Source organism: Tachyglossus aculeatus, chromosome 21 (genome assembly GCF_015852505.1).
Source record: "Tachyglossus aculeatus isolate mTacAcu1 chromosome 21, mTacAcu1.pri, whole genome shotgun sequence".
Taxonomy (NCBI): domain Eukaryota; kingdom Metazoa; phylum Chordata; class Mammalia; order Monotremata; family Tachyglossidae; genus Tachyglossus; species Tachyglossus aculeatus.
Genome location: NC_052086.1, coordinates 15,363,754 through 15,385,370, shown reverse-complemented (window position 1 = coordinate 15,385,370; position 21,617 = coordinate 15,363,754). Strand labels below are relative to the sequence as shown.

Sequence of the window (21,617 nt, the reverse complement as noted above, 5' to 3'; positions counted from 1 at the left end):
CTCAGTACATCACCACTCTCTCCTTACCCTCTCTGCTCCTGGTCCAGACTCCTGCTCAGTTGGATGCTGCTATCGAGCTAGTTCCTGTTCTGTTCTGCTCAGTTCAGCTACACAGTTGCTCTCCCCTGGAGCTAGGCCTCACTGCACTCCTCTCTCCAGCTGCTGCCCTGCCTTACCCAGAGCCAGCTGCTCCTTCCCCCAGGGTCAGATCTAGGCAGGAGGTGGTGGGGATTGAAGGAAGATTTGTCTTGCAAGCAGAGAAGCAATGTGGCTCAGTGGAAAGAGCCCAGGCCTAAGAGTCAGAGGATCTAGGTTCTAATTCCAGCTCTACCACTTGGCTGCTGGGTGATCTTGGGCAAGTCACTTCACTTCTCTATGCCTCAGTTACCTCATCTGAAAAATGAGGATTAAGTCACCGAGCTCTACGTGTTACATGGACTCTGTCCAACTTGTTTATCCTGTATTTACCCCAGCAGTGCCTGGCACAGAGTAAGGACTTAACAGATATCTTTTTTTTTTAAAGCAGACAACTTGGGCCTTGAAATACATTCCCCAAAGGATCAGAGTGATGTCTTCTGAGATACCCTGAGGCTCTAGTGTCTGGCAAGAAGACTGAAACCCCTTCCATCACGACTACTCTCAGAATGTCCAGGGACTTGTCACCTCCCCTAATAATAACAACAGCACTTATGCGCAGATCTGTAATTTATTTTATTTGCCTCACCCTCTGGCCTGAGGCAGGCCAAAGACCATGCTTACCCCCTTTGTGTATTAAACTGTCCCAAACTCTTAATACCTTGCTCTGCGTACAGTATGCAGTCTGTCAATCAATCAGTCCAGTCCATCAATGGTATTAATTGAGCGCTTACCATGTGCAGAACACTGTAAAAGTGCTTGGGAGGGTACAATACAACAGAGTTGGTAGATACATCCCCTGCCTACAGTAAGTTTACAGTCTAAAAGGGAGACAGACATCTTGGAAGGGAAGAAAAGAGCTACCAGCTGGGGATTTGGTACCCAGGTTCCTCCCAGACCCATTTCCAATTTTTGGAAGTCAGGCAAGCTGACCTTCATTCCTCTACTCCAGATGGGCTCACCTGCCGTTCCTCAAATTCTTTTCATGAGCGAGTGATCTTTGCCACCACTTTCCCATCTTTTTATTTCACACTCCTTTCTACTAGCTCCTCTGCCCCTCTCACCATTCCTCCTTTTCCTCTTTCCTCTTTGCAGTCCTTTCTCCACACTCAGCCTTTTCTCTTGTCTTCTTTTCCCATCATCCTATTGTTTTCTTTCATATTAATCCCACCCCCTTTATTCTTCCAAATTCTTTTTTCTTTATCCCTTTTCTTTCCTCTCCCTCTGAAGCCATTCCACTTCCCCTTCTCTCTTTCCCTTATATTTCCTACCTAACACTTTCCATTTTCTCTCTTTATCTTTCTCTATCTCTCCCCCGACACATCCTACCCACTCCTCTGTGTACCTTCTTCCGCTCCAAGGGCCCTCAGACATTGAGCAAGAGAAGTTTAACTTTGGGGCTCATAGGGGCAGGTCTGTGGGGGAAAATCTACCCAACAAACAGTGATCTCATTGAGCTGAGATTGGCTTTGAAGACAAGAAGGAGGAACAGGAAGCAGGAGAAATGACATTACCTTATGGAGAGAAGGAGCCTGGGTGTCATAGGACATGGGTTCCAATTCCTGCTCCACCACTTGTCTGCTGCATATCCTTGGGCTCAGTCAATTACTCAATAATAATAATAATAATGGTATTTGTTAAGCACTTACTACGTGCAAAGCACTGTTCTAAGCACTGGGGAGGATACAAGGTGATCAGGTTGTCCCATGTGGGGCTCACAGTCTTAGTCTCTATTTTACAGATGAGGTAACTGAGGCACTGAGAAGTGAAGTGACTTGCCCATAGTCACACAGCTGACAAGTGGCAGAGCTGGGATTAGAACCGATGATCTCTGACTCCCAAGCCCAGGCTCTTTCCACTGAGCCATGCTGCTTTGATCCATCAATGGTGATGGATCAATGGTTATGATCAATCCATCAGTGGTACTTATTGAGCCCTTACGACATGAAAGACAGTATAAAAATGCTTGGGAAAGTTAGTACTACAGAGGTGGTAGACACGTTTCCTTCCCACAGTGAGTTTTCAGCCCCAATCGGAGACAGATATAAATAAATGAATTATGGAGAAAATTTTCCCCTGCTTAGATTTTGAGCTCCATATGGGACAGAGACTGTGTCCAACCTGATTATCTTGTATCTGCCCCAGGCTTAGTAAAATGTTTGGCATGGAGTAAACACTTAAGTGTGATTCTTATTATAAGTAACGATGGAGTGAATACAATGAATATGCCTGATTGATTGGAAAACACGTCTCTGTGAATGTAGGGTGATCCATTTTAATCAAATCATATCCAGTCCCATTCCCAGCCTAGTCTCAGATTCTAAAGGGTTGAGGCAAAAACAGGCATTTAACAGGCATTAATACTGTTGGGGAATCTGAGGCACAGAAAAGTTAAGTGACTTGTCCAAGGTTACAAAGTAAGCATGTGGCCAAGCCGGAATTAGAACCCTGTTCTCTGGACTCCTAGGCTAATCGTCTTTCCACTAGGAAAAATTGCATCCTCCCTCTCTCTTAGCCCTGGTTTCCCCTTCTTCTCTTAGGCCTATGCTTTTCTTCTCCTTCAACTTAAATCTCCTGTGTCGCTACAGTCTCTGAGCCCTATGTTGACTGGTCCATGGCAATTGGACACATTCTGATTTTTCCCACTGAAGAAGGGTGGTGCCTTCTGGGGCCATACATCAGCCAACCCTTAGAACAAGTTGTCACATGGGGAGAGGTTCCCAAATGTGAGCAGTCCATTTCAGGCCTGGCAGCCAGCCCGGGAGCCCACAGGCCCTGGCCCAGACCTTCTCCGGGGCCCTGTTCAGAGCTAGAAGTTGCCCTGGGGCCAGGCAGGGAACTGATGGAGATAGAGCGGGTCAGCAGAGAGGATGGTGGATCCTGAGTGGGAAGTAGCAGGAAGCCAAGCTGACGACTCCAGGAGAGGGAAAGCCACCCAAGAAGGAGCGGGGCCTGGTGAAAAGGTGTGGTGGGCCTGGGAAAAGAAGGGGACAGGCTAGATCAGGGATGGAGTGGAACTTAAAAGAAGGACCACTGCCCAAATGTGATGGTTGATGACCTCGGAAAGAGCACAGCCAAATCTTTGAGAACCAGAGAGGGAGTAGCAGCTCTTAAGAACTATACTGAGTGGAACTGGACCTGCTGAGAGGAGAATCAGCTGAGCAGCCGTGACCCATCACCCCAAGGTCTGGAGTCGAGAGACCACAGACAGGACAAGGACAGGAGGGGCAGTCCAGCAATACCACTGGAGAAGAGGACTGAAACACTGAACCTGAGGGAACCATAGACCCAGCTTGGAGGCCCAGTGATTTCTATTCACTTTTTTCCCATGTCTGAAGTAATCAAGAATACAGCAATTGTCACTTTCCCTATCTTTATTCATATTAAATAACGTCAGTATTTACCACAATGTTGAGAGTCAGGGGAAAATAGGAGGAGCCATGAGGACCAGCCCCAAGGGATGAGGGAGAGAAAGAGGGAGAGAGAAAGAGAAAGAGAGAGGTGGGGAAAAGGAGAGGGAGAGAGGAGTCTTCACCACCATCCCAGGCCCAGGTGAGATGGTTTTTCTCCTCTGCTGCTCAGATGAGCATTTGGTCTCCATTTCCTTGAGAAATGTTCTCGACAATCCAGGAGGCATACGTGGCCACGTCGGCATAGACTCCAGGGTGGTTGGGGGAGCCGCAGTACACCCCCCAACTTACCACACCGGTCAGCACCCAAACTCCATTCACTGGGCAGGAAAGAGGACCACCAGAGTCACCCTGCAAGAGACGAGAGGGGCAGAGGGTGAGGAACACGAGAGTTGCCCACTGAGTGGAACCCAAATCGGCAGGACCAGGGATGTGGTTCCTTACATGGCAGTGATCCCGCTTGCCCTCTGGGTAGCCGGCACAGATCATGCCCTCCAAGATGGAAGGTCCCTCAGGGAGTTCATTGTCATCCTTTTGGGAGGGGCTGGTGGGAGAAGGCTGATCGGGCTGATGGTAGAGGTTGTCACAGGATTCACGATGGATGAGAGGTACTTCGACCTTCTGGAGAGCCTTGGGAGGTGGCAGAATCTCTAGGGGGAAAAGAGGAGGAGAGAAGGCAAGGATTTGAGCTCAGAGGGAAAAACCCTAACCCCTGCTCCCACAGAGCAGGATTGGGGCTGTTGGGGCCAGTCTTAAAGATGATGCATGCCTTTCAGGAGAGAAGCTAATAATAATAATGATGGTGATAATAATAATAATTATGATATTTGTTCAGCACTTACTATAGACCAAGTACCATACTAAGCCCTGGGACATATTCAAGAGCATCAGATCGAACACGGTCCCTGTGCCTCATGAGGCCCTCATGAGGCTAAGAAAAAGGGACAGCAGGTATGAAATTCCTGTTCTACAGATGAGGAAACTGAGGCACAGAGAAGCGAAGTGACTTGCCCAAGGTCACCCAGAAAGAAAGTGATGGAGTAGAATCTAGGTCCTCTGACTTCCAAGTCTGCTTTTTTTCACTAGGCCAGGCTGCTTCAAAGACATCTGAAAAAGAGGTCCGGAAGGAGGTTCAGCCACTGGATTAGATCCTGGGATGGATGGAAAGAGGGGAGGGGAGGGGAGGGCATTAAGGGGTGAGCTTGATGAAATACTGAGATACAAGAGAGATACAGAGCCCCCTTTTTCCTCTCCTCCTCCCCATCCCCCTGCCCTACCTCCTTCCCCTCCCCACAGCACTTGTATATAATAATAATAATAACAATAATAGCATTTGTTAAGCACTTACTATGTGCAAAGCACTGTTCTGAGCACTGGGGAAGATACAAGGCTGTCCCACGTGGGGCTCACAGTCTTAATCCCCATTTTACAGATGAGGTAACTGAGGCACAGAGAAGCTAAGTGACTTGCCCAAGATCACACAGCTGACAAGTGGCGGAGCCAGGATTTGAACCCATGACCTCTGACTCCCAAGCCTGGGCTCTTTCCACTGAGCCATGCTGCTTCTCTATATTTGTACAGATTTATTACTCTATGTATTTTACTTGTACATATTTACTATTCTATTTATTTTGTTAATGATGTGCATATAGCTTTAATTCTCTTTGTTCTGACTATTTTGACACCTGTCTACATGTTTTGTTTTGTTGTCTGTCTCCCCCTTCTAGACTGTGAGCCCATTGTTGGGTACGGACCATATGTTGCCAACTTGTACTTCCCAAGTGCTTAGTCCAGTGCTCTGCGCACAGTAAGTGCTCAATAAATGCAATTGAATACAAGGCTCAGAACAGGCTCCTGGTTCCTGGGAGGCGATCAGGGGATTGGGAGGGCCCGAGGTCCAGGAGGTTGGCTGCCCAGCAGGACTGGAATCTTGGAGAAGGAGCGTGGCTCAGTGGAAAGAGCCCGGGCTTTGGAATCAGAGGTCATGGGTTCAAATCCTGCTCCCCCAATTGTCAGCTGTGTGACTTTGGGCAAGTCACTTAACTTCTTTGGGTCTTAGTTCCCTCATCTGTAAAATGGGGATTAAGACTGTGAGCCCCCTGTGGGGCAACCTGATCACCTTGTAACCTCCCCAGCGCTTAGAACAGTGCTTTGCACATAGGAAGCGCTTAATAAATGCCATCATTATTATTATTATTATTGGAGAAAGCAGGGGCTGGTGTTTGTGTATGTGTGCGGGAGAGAGGGGGGAATATCTGGGTTGTGGAAGGAGAGTTAGAGTTAGAGTTATGTCTGGGGCTGACTGCCTCACCTCCCAACTCTGGCCTTCCCCAACCAGTCAACCAGCAGGGCGTGCCGGAGGCGGGCCGGGAGGACTTGTCAGCGATGCAGATGGGCCGAATCTTCTCCGTGAAGGACACTGGTTCTGAGAGTTCCAACAGGGCAACGTCGCTGCTGTCTTCGATGTGACCCCTGAATCCCGGGTGCACCACGATCTGTTTCACTTTGCGGGTGACGCCATCAGGGCTGATGGGATCCAGAGTGTTTGTTCCCAGGATCACAGAAAAACCAGAAGGCTCTTGTCTGGGAAAAGAAGGAAAAAAGGAAAGATCACTCGCCTGTTTGTCCACAAGCATGGTTTCCTACCCAGATGAGTGGAATTTTTTTGTTTCCATATGGCCAGAGGGAGGAGGGATGGGGAGATTACTAAAGCATAAAACCCCTTTCATTCCCTCCCAACTTCCCCCTGTACAACTACCCACCCACCCACATTAGCAGGGTGGTGATTTCCCCTCTCATCCTCTTACTCTGCAGCCCTCTCCCTGTCCATGGTGTTCCTGATCCCTCCCACCATACCTTGCCGTCCTCTCAGGGCCCCCTGCCCAGTGGCCCTTTTTCCTTTTTCTCTTGTTGGACATCATCTCCTCTAGAGAAGCAGCGTGGCTCAGTGGAAAGAGCACGGGCTCTGGAGTCAGAGGTCGTGGGTTCAAATCCCGGCTCTGCCACTTGTCAGCTGTGTGACTTTGGACAAGTCACTTAACTTCTCTATGCCTCAGTTACCTCATCTGTAAAATGGGGATTAAGACTATGAGCCCCAGGTGGGACAACCTGATCACCTTGTAACCTCCCCAGCGCTTAGAACAGTGTTTGGCACATAGTAAGCGCTTAATAAATGCCATTATTATCATTATTAGCCAATAATCTTTATCAAACCTAAGGAGTCCTGACTTTCCAAGCTCTTGTCTTTATCTAGGACTAGATACCTTCTTTTCCACTGCCTTGTTTAGGGCAGGGAACTCCTGCGGGACTCCCAAAGAGCTGGGGTGAACATTCATCCTGGTTTAGCCAGATCTGCCTAAGCATTTAACAAATACCATTAAAAAACAAAACCAAAACATTCTTGAAATTTTGGAAGCTGTTGCAGCCCACTGGAGAAAACAGCCGGATGTGTCTGAATTGGGATGGTTGTGGCTATGCTGGTCTTCCTCCCAACCCAGTTGCTTAAGCTTATTTTAAACTATTGGCTCGCCAAATCAGGGATGGACCATGCTCAGTGCTGGCTCCATTATCATGCAACCTGGATTGCGGGGACACTCTAATCTAAAACTTCTGGTCTCCTCGTCAATTCTCCTGCCCATTCCTAATGACAACCAAAGGATGGGGTGTAGATCGAGGACAGGAGGCCTGATGCCCCGCTTTTCAGTCAAGGTCATCTTACTGGAATACGCAGTGGGCGGCAGTGAGGACCCAGGATGTGGTGAGCAGGCTGCCTCCACAGTAGTGAAAGTCACCCAGAAAGAGGCTGATCTGCCAGGGCCATTCTCCATCCTTGGCATCCTCACCCCCGATCACCCGGTTAGAGATGGAAGATTGGTCACAGACTGTAGGGAGGGAGAAAGAGTTGAAAGCATGTCAGCCCTGAGCCCCCAGGACCCAAGCATCCTGCTCTCCACCCCTTGAATCCACCCACCCCTTGCCTCAGTATGCCCCTTCACCCTCTTTCCTCCAGTTGTCCCCCCAAACTTCACTTCCTCTTGAGAGCCTAGGACCAATCCTGCCCCAGCTCCTCTTCACCTATATTAAAGTTGGTCTGATTTTCTCCTTCTTCGCCGTTGTCCAAACTGTAAGTCCCAGAAAGGGGAAGTGAGGAGCCTGACGGGATGAGAAGAACCATCCCTGTGGGGAAAAGAATCCAAGGAGGAGTTCACCAACTCAGAAGGAGATTGTGGAGCAGCGACTGCCAGGGACCCCCATGACACACTGACAGATCTGGGAAGGGGCAGGTGAGTTGTCGGTAGACAAGGATTTAGCTGTGAGGCAGGCCCTTCAGAGTCCCTCCCGCCCTGACCAGGTGATGCAGGAGTCAGGCTCAGATAAGAGGAATCCTGGGTGTGGCCCCAGAAAATCAGCAGGACAGGGGGTAAGGGTGGAACACATGGCTTCCCCTGAAATGGCATGAGAGCTCATAGACACCAAGCTGTTTGAATTTGAGGGGGCAGAGGGAGAACTGAGAGCTCAGGAAACCTCTAAGGGTGAAGGGAGGGGACAGTGTGTTGCAGGGGGAAATGGGAAATGTTGGGCCCAGCTAGAGGGGTTGGAGGGAGTGGGGACTCCTGGTCCCAGGGGAGAGCCGGGTACTCCAGAATTCATTCTGAAGGTGCTGGAGGTGCACTGGTCCTGGAAGAGGGAGAGAAAATTGTAATAAGGGTCTTTCAGATACTCACCGAGCACAGACACCAACCCCAGACCCCCAACTTTGCAAGTCATCCCCATGGCTTCTGCTCACACTGACAGTTGTCTGTGTTCCACCTGGCCCAATATAAAGCCCAGCCAGGCCCTCCTACCTGCATGCCCCACCCCAACTCCACCTTCTTTTCCCTCTGACCCTCTTCATCTCTGCTCCTGACCTCTCCTCCCCCACTGCACAGCTCCCAGGTTTTCTATTCCAAAGCCCTCTGAAAGAGCCACAGTCACATGTGCCCTGCATCCCGACTCCTAAACATAACCAGCTCAACTACGGCTGAGGCCTAGAGCCATCAGAGCTGGAGAAGGAGGGAAAGGAGGAGGAGAAGAAGGGAGAAGAGAAGGAGGAAGAAGATAAGGGGGAAAAAGGGGAGGAAGAAGAGCAGGAGAAGGAGAAGGGGGAAAAGGAAGAAGAGAAATAGGAAGAGAAGGAAGAGGGGTAGAAGGAGGAGGAGTCGGAGTCCAGGAAAGCTTTTGTCTTCTCCCCACGCTCCTCCATCAGTATTTCCACTGCAAAGACCTTCCCCAACGCCTCCCCTGAAAATCCCAGAGAGGTGGGCTCTCTTTCAGACATTGACAAGGCAGGAATGCTCACGGGTGTGCTCAGAGACCATGGAGATGGTGCCCTGGAGTTCTCATTCTGGGAAGGAAAGGAAAGAGCTACTAGCTGGGGACTTTGGCCCCCAGGTTCCTCCCAGATCCAGTCCCAGTCAGCAGAAGTCAGGTAAACTGACCTTTATTCCTAGGTACCAGGTGGGCTCATCTGCCGTTCCTCGAATTCTTCAAATTCCTTTCATGAGCAGGTGATCTTTGCCACCACTTTCCCTTCTTTGTAGTGCTCACTTCATTCCACTAGCTCCTCTGCCCGCTCACTAATCCTCCTTTCCCTCTTACCTCTTTGTACCCCTCATTTCCCCACCCCCAACTTTTTCTCTTGCCTCCTGCCTTCAAGACAGCTGTATTTGGAAATGCGAAACTGCAGAGATGGAGAGATATTAGGGTTGGAGATTTGGTAATCATCCCCATAGTGGTGGTAGTTGAAGCCATGGGAGCGAATGAATTCTCCAAGGGAGTAGGTGCAGATGGAGAATGGAAGGGGACCCAGAACTGAGCCTTGAGGGTCTCTCGTAGTTAGGGGGTGGGAGGCAAAGGAGGAGTCCACAAAAGAGACTGAGAAGGATTGACCAGAGGGTTAGGAGGAGATTCAGAAGAGCATGGTGTTAGTGGAGTCGAGGTTGGATAATATTTTCAGGAGAAGGGGGTAGATGGCAGTGACGAAAGCAGTTGCGAGGCTGAGGAGGATTAGGATGGAGTAGAAGCTGTTGGATTTGGCAAGAAGATCATTTGTGACCTTTGAGAGGGTGGTTTCTGTGGAATGAAGGGGGCAGAAGCCAGATTGGGTGGGGTCAAGGAGAGAATAAGAGGAGAGAAACTTGAGACAGTGGGTGTAGATAACTTGCTCAAGGACTTTGGAGAGGAATAGTAGGAAGAAGATGGAGCAAAAACTGAAGGGAAATGTGGGGTCAAGGGTTTTTGTCTTTTTACGATTGTGAAGACGTGAAATTGTTTAAAAGCAGTGGGGAAGAAGACACTGGAGAATGAACAGTTGAAGATGGCAGTCAGGGAAAGGTGTGAAGGTGTGAAGGGTTGCGGTTGGATGCATAGATGGAGGTGGTATATTCTGATAGAAGGCAGGAGATCTCCTCTTGAGATACTGCTGGGAAACATGGGAGAGTGGAGAAGTGCAGGAGGGAGGTAATGGAGAGGAGCAGGAGAGATTTACAGGAGATCATTTCTGATACTTTCAGTTTTCTCAATCAAGTAGGTCCAGGTCATTAGGGGCCAGAGATGGGAGAGGTGATGGGGCAGGGGGCTTTAATTGGGAGTTGAATGTCCAGAACAACTGGAAAGGGCAATGGATGGAAACAAGGATGGAAAAATAAATTTGCTGGTCTTCTTCCGTTCTGTTCTGTTGAGTTCAGCTACTCAATCGCTCTGTCCTGGAGCTAAGTACACCACACTGTTCACTCCCCCTGCTGCCCTGCCTTACCCAGAGCCAGCTGCACCTTTCCCTAGAGCCAGCTTTCATCCGGAGGTGATGGAGCCTGAAGGAAGTTTTGGCTCTCAAGCAGAGGAGCAGTGTAGGTTAGTGGAAAGAGTCCATGGCAGGGAGTCTGAGGCCTGAGCCTGGGAATCTGTGAGCCCGTCTTCTAGACTGTGAGCCCATTGTTGGGTAGGGCCCGTCTCTATATGTTGCCGACTTGTACTTCCCAAGCGCTTAGTACAGTGCTCTGCACACAGTAAATGCTCAATAAATATGATTGAATTAATGAATTAATAATAATAATAATAATAATGGTATTTGTTTATTGCTTACTATGTGCAAAGCACTGTTCTAAGTGCTGGGGAGGTTACAAGGTGATCAGGTTGTCCCACGGGGGCCTCACAGTTTTAATCCCCATTTTCCAGATGAGGGAACTGAGGCCCAGAGAAGTTAAGTGACTTGCCCAAAGTCACACAGCTGACAGTTGGCAGTGCCGGGATTTGAACCCATGACCTCTGATTCCAAAGCTCGTGCTCTTTCCACTGAGCCACGCTGCTTCTCTATGAATGAATGAATGAATAATCCCGGCTCTACTTCTTGGGTGCTGGGTGACCCGGGACAAGTTACTTCATTTCTCTGTGCCTCAGTTACCTCATCTGTAAAATGAGTATTAAGACACTGAACCCCATGTGGAACTTGGACAGTGCCCCACCTGATTAGTAGAGCATTTAGTCCATTGCTTGGTACAGACTAAGTACTTAAACAGGATTATTAGTAGTACAGTGTGGCTGACAGTGGGATGAGAACAATGAATATGGCTGATTGACTGATTGTAAAACACTTCCTCTCTCTTAAATAATAGGGTGATATAGTACAATTAGATCAGCCCCAGTCCCTGTCCTATATGTGTCTCAGAGTCTAAAGGGTTGGGGAATAACAGGCATTAAACAGGCATCGATAAAGGTGGGGAAACTGAGGCACAGAGAATTTAAGTGACTTGCCAAAGGAAACCCAGCAGGCAAGTGCCCAAAGCAGAATTAGAATTCCTGTCTCTGGACTCGGAGCCCTCTAGCCTTCTATGCAGAGAACCAGCATGGCTCAGTGGAAAGAGCCCGGGCTTTGGAGTCAGAGGTCATGGGTTCAAATCCCGGCTCCGCCACTTGTCAACTGTGTGACTTTGGGCAAGTCACTTAACTTCTCTGTGCCTCACTTACCTCATCTGTAAAATGGGGTTGAAGACTGTGAGCCCCCCCCCCCACCCCCGCCGTGGGACAACCTGATCATCTTGTAACCTCCCCAGCGCTTAGAACAGTGCTTTGCATGTTAAGCACTTAACATATACCATTATTATTATTACTCTTTGCGCTAGGAAAAATTGCTCCCTTTTCCTCTCTGGACCCCAGTTTCCCCTCCTCCTCTTGGGTTTATGTTTTCTTCCTCTTCCTGCTTAAATCTCCTGTGTCACAACAGTCTCTGAGCCCTGGGGTGACTGGCAATCGGACACTTTCTGATTTTCCCCACCAAAGAAAGGTGGTGACCTCTGAGACCATCATTCATCATAGACAGACCCCTTGGAACCAGTTGCCATTGGAGGAGAGATTCCCAAATAATAATAATAATAATGTTGGTATTTGCTAAGCACTTACTATGTGCAAAGTACTGTTCTAAGCGCTGGGGAGAATACAAGGTAATCAGGTTGTCCCAGATGGGGCTCACAGTCTTAATCCCCATTTTACAGATGAGGTAACTGAGGCACAGAGAAGTTAAATGACTTGCCCAAAGTCACACAGCTCACAAGCGGTGGAGCCGCAATTTGAACCCATGACCTCTGACTCCCAAGCCTGTGCTCTTTCCACTGAGACACGCTGATTCTCTATGTGATCAGCACATTATTTGGCTGTGACCCCTGGTCTGGGGGCCCATAAGCTCAGGCCCAGATCGTCTCCCAGGACCTTTTCAGAGCTAGAAGGTGCCCTGGAGCCAGGCAGGGAACTGATGGAAATGGAGCCGAGTCAGCAGAGGGAGTGGTGGATCCTGAGTGGGAAGTAACAGGGGCCAAGTTGATTGGATTGTTGGGAGAGGGAAATCCACCCCGGGAAAAACAGGGCCTGGTGGGAAGGTGAACTGGGCCTGGGAAGGGAGAGGGACGAGCTGGGGAGGGGAAAAGTGGAATTTTAAAAAAGGACCACTGCTCAAATGGGATGGTTGATGACCTCAGAGGAAATAAAGCAAAATCTTTGAGAACCAGAGAGAGAGAAGCAGCTCCTAAGAATAATATTGAGCAGGACTGTCCTGCCGAGAGGAGCAACCGTGACCCATCACCCCAAGGTCTGGAGTTGAGAGACCACAGACAGGACAAGGATAAGACGGGTGTTCCAGCAATGCCACTATAGAAGAGGACTGAAGTGGAGAATCCGGGTGAACCATAGACCCAGCTTGGAGGTCCAGTCTGGGTGATGAACTGGTCATTTCTATTCACATTTTTCCCATGTCTGAAGTAATCAAGAATACAACAATTGTCGCTTTCCTTATCTTTATTCATATTAAATAACATCAATATTAACCACAATTTTGTGGAATCAAAGGGGAATTGGGGGAGCCATGAGGACCAGCCCCAAGGGACAAGAGAGAGACAGAGAGAAAGGGAGGGAGGAAGAGAGAGGGAGAGGGAGAGAGCAGTCACCACCACCAACCCAGGCCCAGGTGGGATGGCTTTTCTCCTCCGTTGTTCAGGTGAGCATTTAGTTTCCGTTCCCTTGAGGAATATTTTCGACAATCCAGGAGGAGTAAGTGGCCACGTCGGCGTAGACTCCAGGGTGGTTGGGGGAGCCGCAGTCCACCCCCCAGCTTACCACGCCAGTCAGCACCCAGCGTCCATCCACTGGGCAGGAAAGAGGGCCCCCAGAGTCACCCTGCAAGAGACCAGAAGGGAAGTGGGTGAGGAATGCAATGATTACCCACTGAGTAGGACCCAAATGGGAGAACCCGGAGTGTGACCCCTTACATTGCAGACGTCCCGCTGGCCTTCTGGATAGCCGGCACAGATCATGCCCTCCAAGATGATGGGACCTTCAGGAAGCTTATTGCCATCCCGGGAGGGGGTGGTGTCAGAAGGCTGATCGGTCTGATGGTAGAGATTGTCACAGTCCTCACGATGGATCAGAGGCACTTCGACCTTCTGGAGAGCCACGGGAGGTGGCAGAGTACCTAGGGAGAAAGGAGGAAGAGGAGGCAAGGATTTGAGCTTGGGAGTTCTGCCTCAACAGAGCAGAACTTGGGACATGAGAGCCAGAGGTATGATTTGTGACTTTCAGTAGAGAAAATAATAATGATAATGACCACAATAATGATGATGATAATAAGAACAGTAACGATGATTAGGGTATTGTTTCAGCTTTTACAATGGCCCAGACACCACACTAATCACAGGGGTAGATACAAGACCATAAAGTCAGACACAGTTCCTCTCCTTCATGAGGCTCACGGTCTAAGTAAAGGGGACAGCATATATTGAATCCCTAGTCCATAGATGAGGAAACTGAGGCACAGAGAAGTTTAGTCACTTGCTTAGGGTACCCAGAAGGCAAGTGATAGAGCTGGCTCAGTCCTCTGAATTCCAGGCCTGTGGTTTGTCCACTAGGCCAGGCTGCTTCAAAGACATCTGGAAAAGAGTCCTGGAAGGAGGTTCATCAGTCTGCTAGAACCTGGGGAGGATGGAAAGAGAGGGGAGAGCCAAGGCATTTTGAGGAGAGCATTTTGAGGAGAATTTAAGGAGAACTTGAGGAGAGGGGTGGAAAACAGGACCTGGTTCCTAGGAGTTGAGCAGGATGTGGGGAGGCATTAAGGCCTGGCGACTAGGAGGTTCACTGCCCAGCAGAGCTGAGATCTTGGCTTTTTAGGGGGAATATCTGGGTTGTGGAAAGGGAGTTAAGGTTAGGGTTATGCTGGGATGGCTGCCTCACCTCCCACTTCTGGCCTTCCCCAGCCAGACGCCCAGCAGGGTGTGCCAGATGCGGGACGAGTGGCGGCATCCGCGATGCAGATGGGCTGAATCTTCTCCGTGAAGGACACTGGTTCCGAGAGTTCCAAAAGAGCAACATCACTGCTGTCTTCGATGTTACCCCCATAGCCCGGGTGCATTATGATCTGTTTCACACTGCGGGTAACGCCATCGGGGCTGATGGGATCCAAGGTGTTTGTTCCCAGGATTACAGAGTAACTGGATGCCTCCTGCCTTGGGGAAGGAGGAAGATAAGAAAGACCACTCACCTATTTGTCCACAACGAGCATGGTTTTGCACCCAGATGAAGGGACTTTTTTTCCATATGACAGAAGGTTGTGGGGGCAGGGGAAGTGGGGGAAATCATATACTGTAAAACCTCTTTCAGGCCCTTGCCACTTCTTCTTCTACAACTCCCCCACCCAACTGCCTTAGCAGGTTGTGATTTCCCTACCTCACTCTCATTTTCCTCTTACAGTCTCCTCCCTGGCTATAGGTCCTCTGACCCTCCCCACCACCCCCTGCCCTCCTCCTGTCCCCCGACCACTAGCCATGTTGTTTTTTGCTTTGGGTGAGTGTCTTCTCCTTTGTAGCCAATCAACAATCTCACTTTTTTTCAAGCCCCAGGTGCCCTGTTTTGAAAAGAGCTGGGGTGACCATTCGTCCTGAACTATCGTCAAGACTATTCGTCAAGAACGATCTCAAATTTTTTGAGGCGGTTCCAGTCCATTGGAGAAAACAATCAGATGTGCCCAAATTGGGATGGTCATGGATAAACTGGTCTTCCACCCACCCCAGCTGCCTGAGCTCACTCTAAACTACTGGCTTGCCAAATCTGGGCTGGGCCTGCTTAATGTTGACTGGGGTCTCATAGCACTCTGGGGCTTGTGATGCAACTCCAAATACTGGGAGACTCTAAAGTCACACTTCTAGTCTTCACCCCTGCTTCTCCTGCCCACTCAGGTGGACGGCCAAAGGATAGGGTATGGGTCAAGGATGGGAGGCCCGATGGCCCGGTTTTCAGCCAAAGTGATGTGGCCCACTTACTGGAATACGCAGTGGGCTGCAGTAAGAACCCAGGAGGGGGTGAGCAGGCTGCCCCCACAGTGGTGAGACTCTCCCAAAAAGAGGCTGATCTGCCAGGGCCATTCTCCATCCTTGGCATCCTCGCCCCCGACTATCCGGTTAGAGTTGAGAGATTGGCCACAGACTGTAGGGAGAGAGAAAGAGTCGAGAGCACATCAGCCCTGAGCCCCTAGGACCCAAGCATCCTGCTCTCCACCCCTCAGACCCACACACCCCACCCCGTCCTCAGCATGCCCCTTCTCCCATTTTCCTCCAGCTCTCCTCCCAGGCTTCAGTTCCTTTTGAGTTCCCAGTACCGATCCTGCCCCAGCTCCTCTTCACCTATATTAAAGTTGGTCTGACTTTCTCCTTCTTCAGGGTTGTCCAAATCGGGGTCCCCAGCAAGGGGAAGGGTGAAGCCCGGCGGGACAAATAGAAACATCCCTGTGGAGAGAAAAGAGCCCAAGAAGGAGATTACCAACGCATCTTGCCTCTGAAGGGAGATTGGGGAGTAGCGACTTCCAGGGGCCCCCATGACACACTGTCAGATCTGGAAAGGAACAAGTCAGTGCTTGGGAAGTGGGGTCTCCAGCGTCCCTCCCTGGCCAGGTGATGCAGGAGTCAGGCTCAAAGCAGAGGACTGTCTCCAGGAAGTCAACAGGACAGTGAGTAATGGCCAACAACATTGAATCCCCTGAAATGTCATGAAGGGCTATAGACACCAAGCCATTTGGATATGAGGGGGAAGAGGGAGAGCAGAGAGCTCAGGGAACCCCTGAGGGTGATGGGGGACCACAGAGTGAGGGGAAGTTGGAAACTCCTGTGCCCAACTCAAGGGGCTGGGGGAGAGTGGGGAATCCTGCCTCAAGTAGAGAGGATTGGGGTGAATGGGAGATTCTTGGGCTCATCTAGAATGGCCAGTGAGGATTGGGAACTCCCAGTTCCACAGGAGAACTGGGAACTCCAGAATTCGTTTTGGAGGTGCTGAGGGCAAGGGTCCTGGAAGGGAGAGAGGGAATTGTGGAAGAGTTCTCCTGATACTCACCAAGCATAGACACCAACCCCAGAGTCTTAACTTTGCAGGTCATCTTCATGGCTGCTGCTCACCCCGACTGCGGTCCGTGTTCCACCCAGGCCCAATATAAAGCCCTGCCAAGGCCCTCCCACCCGCATGCCCCCACCAAACTCCACCTTCTTTTCCCTCTGTCCCCCCTCCCTCCTCCTGACCTTTCCTCCCCACTACCTCCCTTCCAAGTGTTCTACTCTTGGGTCCTCTCTGACTTGTCCCCTTCTAAGCCCAGTGAGCCCACACTACCAACCCCTATCTCCCTACTGTCTAGGAAGCTGGCCCTCTGAGGTCTGGGAGAGGAAGGAAGAGTGTTGGGGACCAGTCTGGGACTGAGGCAGGCAGACCCCTTGGGTTGGAAGATGAGAGGGAACAGGGTCTGTGGGAATATGAATATCTGTGTTGGGAAGAAGCTGGCCTTGGCTAAGCCAGGAGTTTCCCTTAGGACATTAGCTTCCAGGTTCTCAACTCTGTGAGAAAACAGTTTTCTTCTGGGATCTGGTCCCTAGGTGTTCCCTAGATTTTTTCATCCCCATCATCATCATCATCAATCGTATTTATTGAGCGCTTACTGTGTGCAGAGCACTGTACTAAGCGCTTGGGAAGTACAAGTTGGCAACACATAGAGACAGTCCCTGCCCAACAGTGGGCTCAGTCAGTGTCCCCTCCCACTCCGGGAAGGCTATATAATAATAATAATAATGGCGTTTATTAAGCACTTACTATGTGCAAAGCACTGTTCTAAGTGCTGCGGGGGATACAGGTGATCAGGTTGTCCCACGTGGGGCTCACAGTCTTAATCCCCATTTCACAGATGAGGCAACTGAGGCCCAGGGAAGTGAAGTGACTTGCCCAAAGTCACACAGCTGACAAGTGGTGGAGCCGGAATTAGAACCCATGACCTCTGGCTGCCAAGCCCGGGCTCTTTCCACTTAACCATACTGCTTCTCTATATGATAGGTAACTTCCTCCATTTTCCTTCCCCCTTTCTAGACCGGAATGGCTACCCCCAGCCGGCCTCTGGTCATGCTCCCTGAGTGGCTTGACCTTCATAGGCCAAATCCTAGTCTCTGTCAAGGCCACAGTCATGTCCACACTGCAACCCAACTCCTGCCATAACCACCCAGCCCAACTATTGCTGTGGTCTAGGGCCAGAGATGGAGGAGACATTGGAAGGAGTGGAGAAGCAGCATGGCGTAATGGCTAGCGCACCAGACTGGGAGTCAGAAGATCATGCGTTCCAATCCTGGTCTGTCTGCTGTGTGGGCAAGTCATTTCCTTCCCTGGGCCTCAGTTACCTCATCTGTAAAATGGGGATTGAGACTGTGAGTCCCATGTGGGACAGCGACTGTGTCCAACACGATTTGCTTGTATCCCCCACAGTAAGAGAAGCAGTGTGGCTCAGTGGAAAGAGCACGGGCTTTGGAGTCAGAGGTCATGGGTTCAAATCCCGGCTCTGCCAATTGTCAGCTGTGTGACTTTGGGCAAGTCATTTCACTTCTCTGTGCCTCAGTTACCTCATCTGTAAAATGGGGATGAAGACTGTGAGCCCCCCGTGGGACAACATGATCACCTTGTAACCTCCCCAGAGCTTAGAACAGTGCTTTGCACATAGTAAGTGCTTAATAAATGCTATTATTAGTAGTAGTAGTAGTATAGTGCCTGGCACGTAGTAAGTGCTTAACGAATACCATAGTTATTATTGTTATTAGAAGGATAACGAGGAGGAGGAGGCCAGGAAGGTATTTTTCTTCTCTCAAAGTTCCTCGCTTGGTATTTCTGCCACCACGATCACCCCCCACTTCTCCCTAGAGCAGCATGGCTTAGTGGCGAGAGCACAGGTTTGGGAGTCACAGGTCATGGATTCTAATCCTAGCTCCTCCATTTATCAGCTGTGTGACTTTGGGCAAGTCACTTAACTTCTCTGCGCCTCAGTTACCTCATCTGTAAAATGAAGATTAAGGCTGTGAGCCCCACGTGGGACAACCTGATTACCTTGTATCTACCCCAGTGCTTAGAACAGTGCTTGGCACATAGTAAGCGCTTAACAAATGCCATCATCATTATCATCGTCATCATCTCTTCCAGTAATTACCAAGGCAGGAATGGTCACCAAAGCACATAATGTGCATGGAAAGGGTCTTCTGGAGCTGTCATTCTGGGAAGGGAAGGAAAGAGCTACCAGCTGGGGACTTTGGCACCCAGGTTACTCCGAAACCCGGTTCCTATCCGCAGAAGTTAGGCAAGTTGACCTTCATTCCTGGCTATCATGTGGGCTCACCTGCAATTTTTCAACTTCTTCAAATTCCTTTCATGAGCAGTTGATCTTTGCCACCATTTTCCCTACTCATCTCTCCTCCTTTCCCTCTTTCTTATTTGCACTCCTTCTTTCCCCACCTCAAGCTTTTATCTTTTCTCCTGTCCTCATCATCCTATTTCATTTCTTCTTTCATACTAATCCCATCCCTTTCATTCTTTCCTCTCCTTTCCCTTTAACCCTTTCCTCTCCTCTCCCTCTGAAGCCATTTCTCTTATCATCCTCTCTTTCCCCACCTAACCCTCTCTATTTTCTCTCTCTCTCCCTCTCTCCTCCCCCAAACTCTACCCTGATCTCTGCCCACCTTTTCCTGCTCCAAGAGCCTTCAGACCTTGAGCAAGAGCATTGGAAACTTCGGGGCTCACAGAGGCAGGTCTTCCGAGGGATAATCTACCCAGGAAATCTTGGTTTCACTGAGCTGAGATTGAGTTTGAGGAAAGAAGAAGGAACAAGCATAAGGAGAGAAGCAGTATGGCCTAGTGAAAAGACATGAGATCATGGTACACTGAGTAGGTTGGCATTTAAGGAGCAAACTGTGAGGTCCTGGTTATAGTAGGAGAGCAGAGAGATGAGGTAGGAGGGTTCAAGGTGATTGAATGCTTTAAAGCTGATGGTAAATAATTTCTGTTTGGTGTGTTGATGTGTAGGCAACCACTGGAGGCTCTTGAAGAGTGGGAAAATGTGGACTGAATAATTTTGTAGAAATATGGTCTGGGCAGGAGAGTGAAGTGTGGACTAGAGTTGGGAGAGGCCAGAGGCAAGGAGATCAGCAAGGAGGCTGATAGAGAAATCAAGGCAGGTTAGGATAAGTGCCAGATTAAATATGGTAGCTGTTTGGATGGAGAGGAAAGGATGGATATTAGTAATGTTAAAAAGGTTGAGCTGACAGGATTTGATGGTAGGTTGACTATCTTGGTTGAATGAGAGAGATAAGTCAAGAATAACACCGAGGTTGTGAAGAAGGATGGTGGTGCAATCTACAGTGATGGGAAAATCAGGGGAAGGACAGGGCTTGTGTAGGAAGATAAGGAGTTCTGCTTTGGAGGTGTTAGGTTAGAAGGGTCAGTGGAACATCCAAGTAGATCCTTCAGGCAGGAGGAAATGTGAAATTGCAGAGAAGGAGAGCTCAAACCCAGAGTTGTAGATTTGGGAATCATGCACATAGAGGTAGTAGTTGAAGCCATGGGAGCGAATGAGTTCTCCAGGGGATTGAGGGTAGATGGAGAATAGAAGGGAACACAGAGCTGAGCCTTGAATGCCTCCCACATTTAGGGGGTGTGAGGCAGGGGAGGGGCCCACAAAAGAGAGTGAGACTGAAAAGAGGAGGAGAATCAGAAGAGAACAGTGTCAATATGAAGCTGAGGTTAGATAATATTTCTAGGAGAAGGGGGAGGTTGACATAGACGAAGGCCAGGAGAGGCTGAGGAGGATTAGGATGGAGTAGAGGCCATTGGATTTGTCAAGAAGATCATCTGTGGCCTTTGACAGAGTGGTTTTTGTGGAGTGAAGGAGGAGGACAGCAGATTGGAGGGGGTCATGGAGAGAACAGGAGGAGATGAATGTGATACTGCGGGTGTAGACAACTCACTCATGGAGTTTGGAGAGGATTGATAGTAGGGAGATGGGCAATAACTGGAGTGAGCTGTGAGGTCGAGGGTTTTTTTTAAGGATGGGGAGACATGAGCCTGTTTGAAAGCAGTGGGGGAGAAGCCGTTGGAGAATGAACAGTTGAAGATGGCAGTCAGGGAGGGAAGGAGGGAGGAGACAAGTGCTTTGATAAAATGTGAAGGGATATTTTTAGGATGCACAGGTGGAGATGGTGGATTTTGAGAGAAGGCAGGAGTTCTTCTTTTGAGATACTGCTGGAAAACATGGGAGAGTTGAAGAAGGGGCAGTAAGAGGGAGGGACTGGAGAGGAGCAGGAGAGTTTTAAGGAAGATCAGTCTAATGGTTTCAATTTTCTCAATAAAGTAGGTGACCAGGTCATTAAGGGTAAGAGATGGGACAGGCAGGAGTACAGGGGGTTTGAAGTGGGAGTTGAATTTCCAGAACAACTGGAAAGGGCAAAGGGTATAGGTGTTATTAAGGATGGAGAAATAATTTTGCAGGTCCTGTTCTGTTCTGTTGAGCTCAGCTATTCAGCTCTCTCCTGGAGGTAAGCACACTGCACTGTTCTCTCCAGCTGCTGTCCTGCCTTACCCAGGGCCAGATACTCCTTCCCCCAGAGTCAGGGCTCATCAGGAGTTGGTGGGGACTGAAGAGAGTTCTGGGTCTCGAGCAGAGAAGCAGTGTGGTTTATTGGAAAGACTTCAGGCCTGGGAGTCAGAGGACCTGGGTTCTAATCCAGCTCTGTCCCTTGTGTGCTCGGTGACCCAGGGCAAGTCTCTTCATTTCTCTGTGCCTCAGTTACCTCATGTATAAAATAAGTATTGAAACCAGGTAGGACGGGGACTGTGTCCAACACGATTATCTTGTATCTACCCCAGGGCTTAGAAGCGGCGTGGCTCAGTGGAAAGAGCCTGGGTTTAGGAGTCAGAGGTCGTGGGTTCATTCATTCATTCATTCAATCATATTTATTGAGCGCTTACTGTGTGCAGAGCACTGTACTAAGCGCTTGGGAAGTACAAGTTGGCAACATATAGAGACGGTCCCTACCCAACAGTGGGCTCACAGTCCAGAAGGGGGAGACAGACAACAAAACAAAACATATTAACAAAATAAAATAAATAAATTAAATTAAATAAATTAAAAAATCAAACACAAAAACATTTCCTTACAGACTCTCCCTTGCCCCCAACTCCCCAGTTTTTTTACAAAAAAATCTAAGAGAATTACTT

The 21,617-nt window shown here is 49.4% G+C and overlaps 2 protein-coding genes across 2 annotated transcripts; both read right to left on the bottom strand.

Moving 5' to 3' along the window:
• Positions 1–3,713: 3,713 nt before the first annotated feature.
• Positions 3,714–8,318, bottom strand: LOC119942073 (serine protease 33-like). The gene is made up of 6 exons (XM_038762727.1): positions 8,270–8,318; positions 7,620–7,721; positions 7,264–7,426; positions 5,849–6,128; positions 3,990–4,193; positions 3,714–3,896 (listed from the first exon to the last, which is right to left on the bottom strand). Exons 1-6 carry the CDS (start codon positions 8,316–8,318, stop codon positions 3,714–3,716), a joined length of 981 nt encoding a protein of 326 aa, XP_038618655.1.
• Positions 8,319–13,073: 4,755 nt separating this feature from the next.
• Positions 13,074–16,491, bottom strand: LOC119941755 (serine protease 33-like). The gene is made up of 6 exons (XM_038762227.1): positions 16,443–16,491; positions 15,740–15,841; positions 15,380–15,542; positions 14,295–14,566; positions 13,337–13,539; positions 13,074–13,244 (listed from the first exon to the last, which is right to left on the bottom strand). Exons 1-6 carry the CDS (start codon positions 16,489–16,491, stop codon positions 13,074–13,076), a joined length of 960 nt encoding a protein of 319 aa, XP_038618155.1.
• Between the last annotated feature and the right edge of the window lie 5,126 nt (positions 16,492–21,617).

Bases quoted from the DNA above. Each gene is read 5' to 3' on its own strand.
- LOC119942073 (XM_038762727.1), bottom strand. From the start codon at position 8,318: ATGGGGATGACTTGCAAAGTTGGGGGTCTGGGGTTGGTGTCTGTGCTC. The intron at 7,427-7,619 runs GTGAAGAGGAGC...CCCTCCCTACAG, and splicing joins TCAGACCAACTTTAATATAG to TCTGTGACCAATCTTCCATC. The intron at 4,194-5,848 runs GTCAGCCCCAGA...TTCCCCCTAGAG, and splicing joins CAGAGTTGGGAGGTGAGGCA to ATTCTGCCACCTCCCAAGGC.
- LOC119941755 (XM_038762227.1), bottom strand. From the start codon at position 16,491: ATGAAGATGACCTGCAAAGTTAAGACTCTGGGGTTGGTGTCTATGCTT. The intron at 15,842-16,442 runs GTGAGTATCAGG...TTCTCTCCACAG, and splicing joins GGGGTTGGTGTCTATGCTTG to GGATGTTTCTATTTGTCCCG. The intron at 14,567-15,379 runs GTAAGTGGGCCA...TCCTTCCCCAAG, and splicing joins GCAGCCCACTGCGTATTCCA to GCAGGAGGCATCCAGTTACT.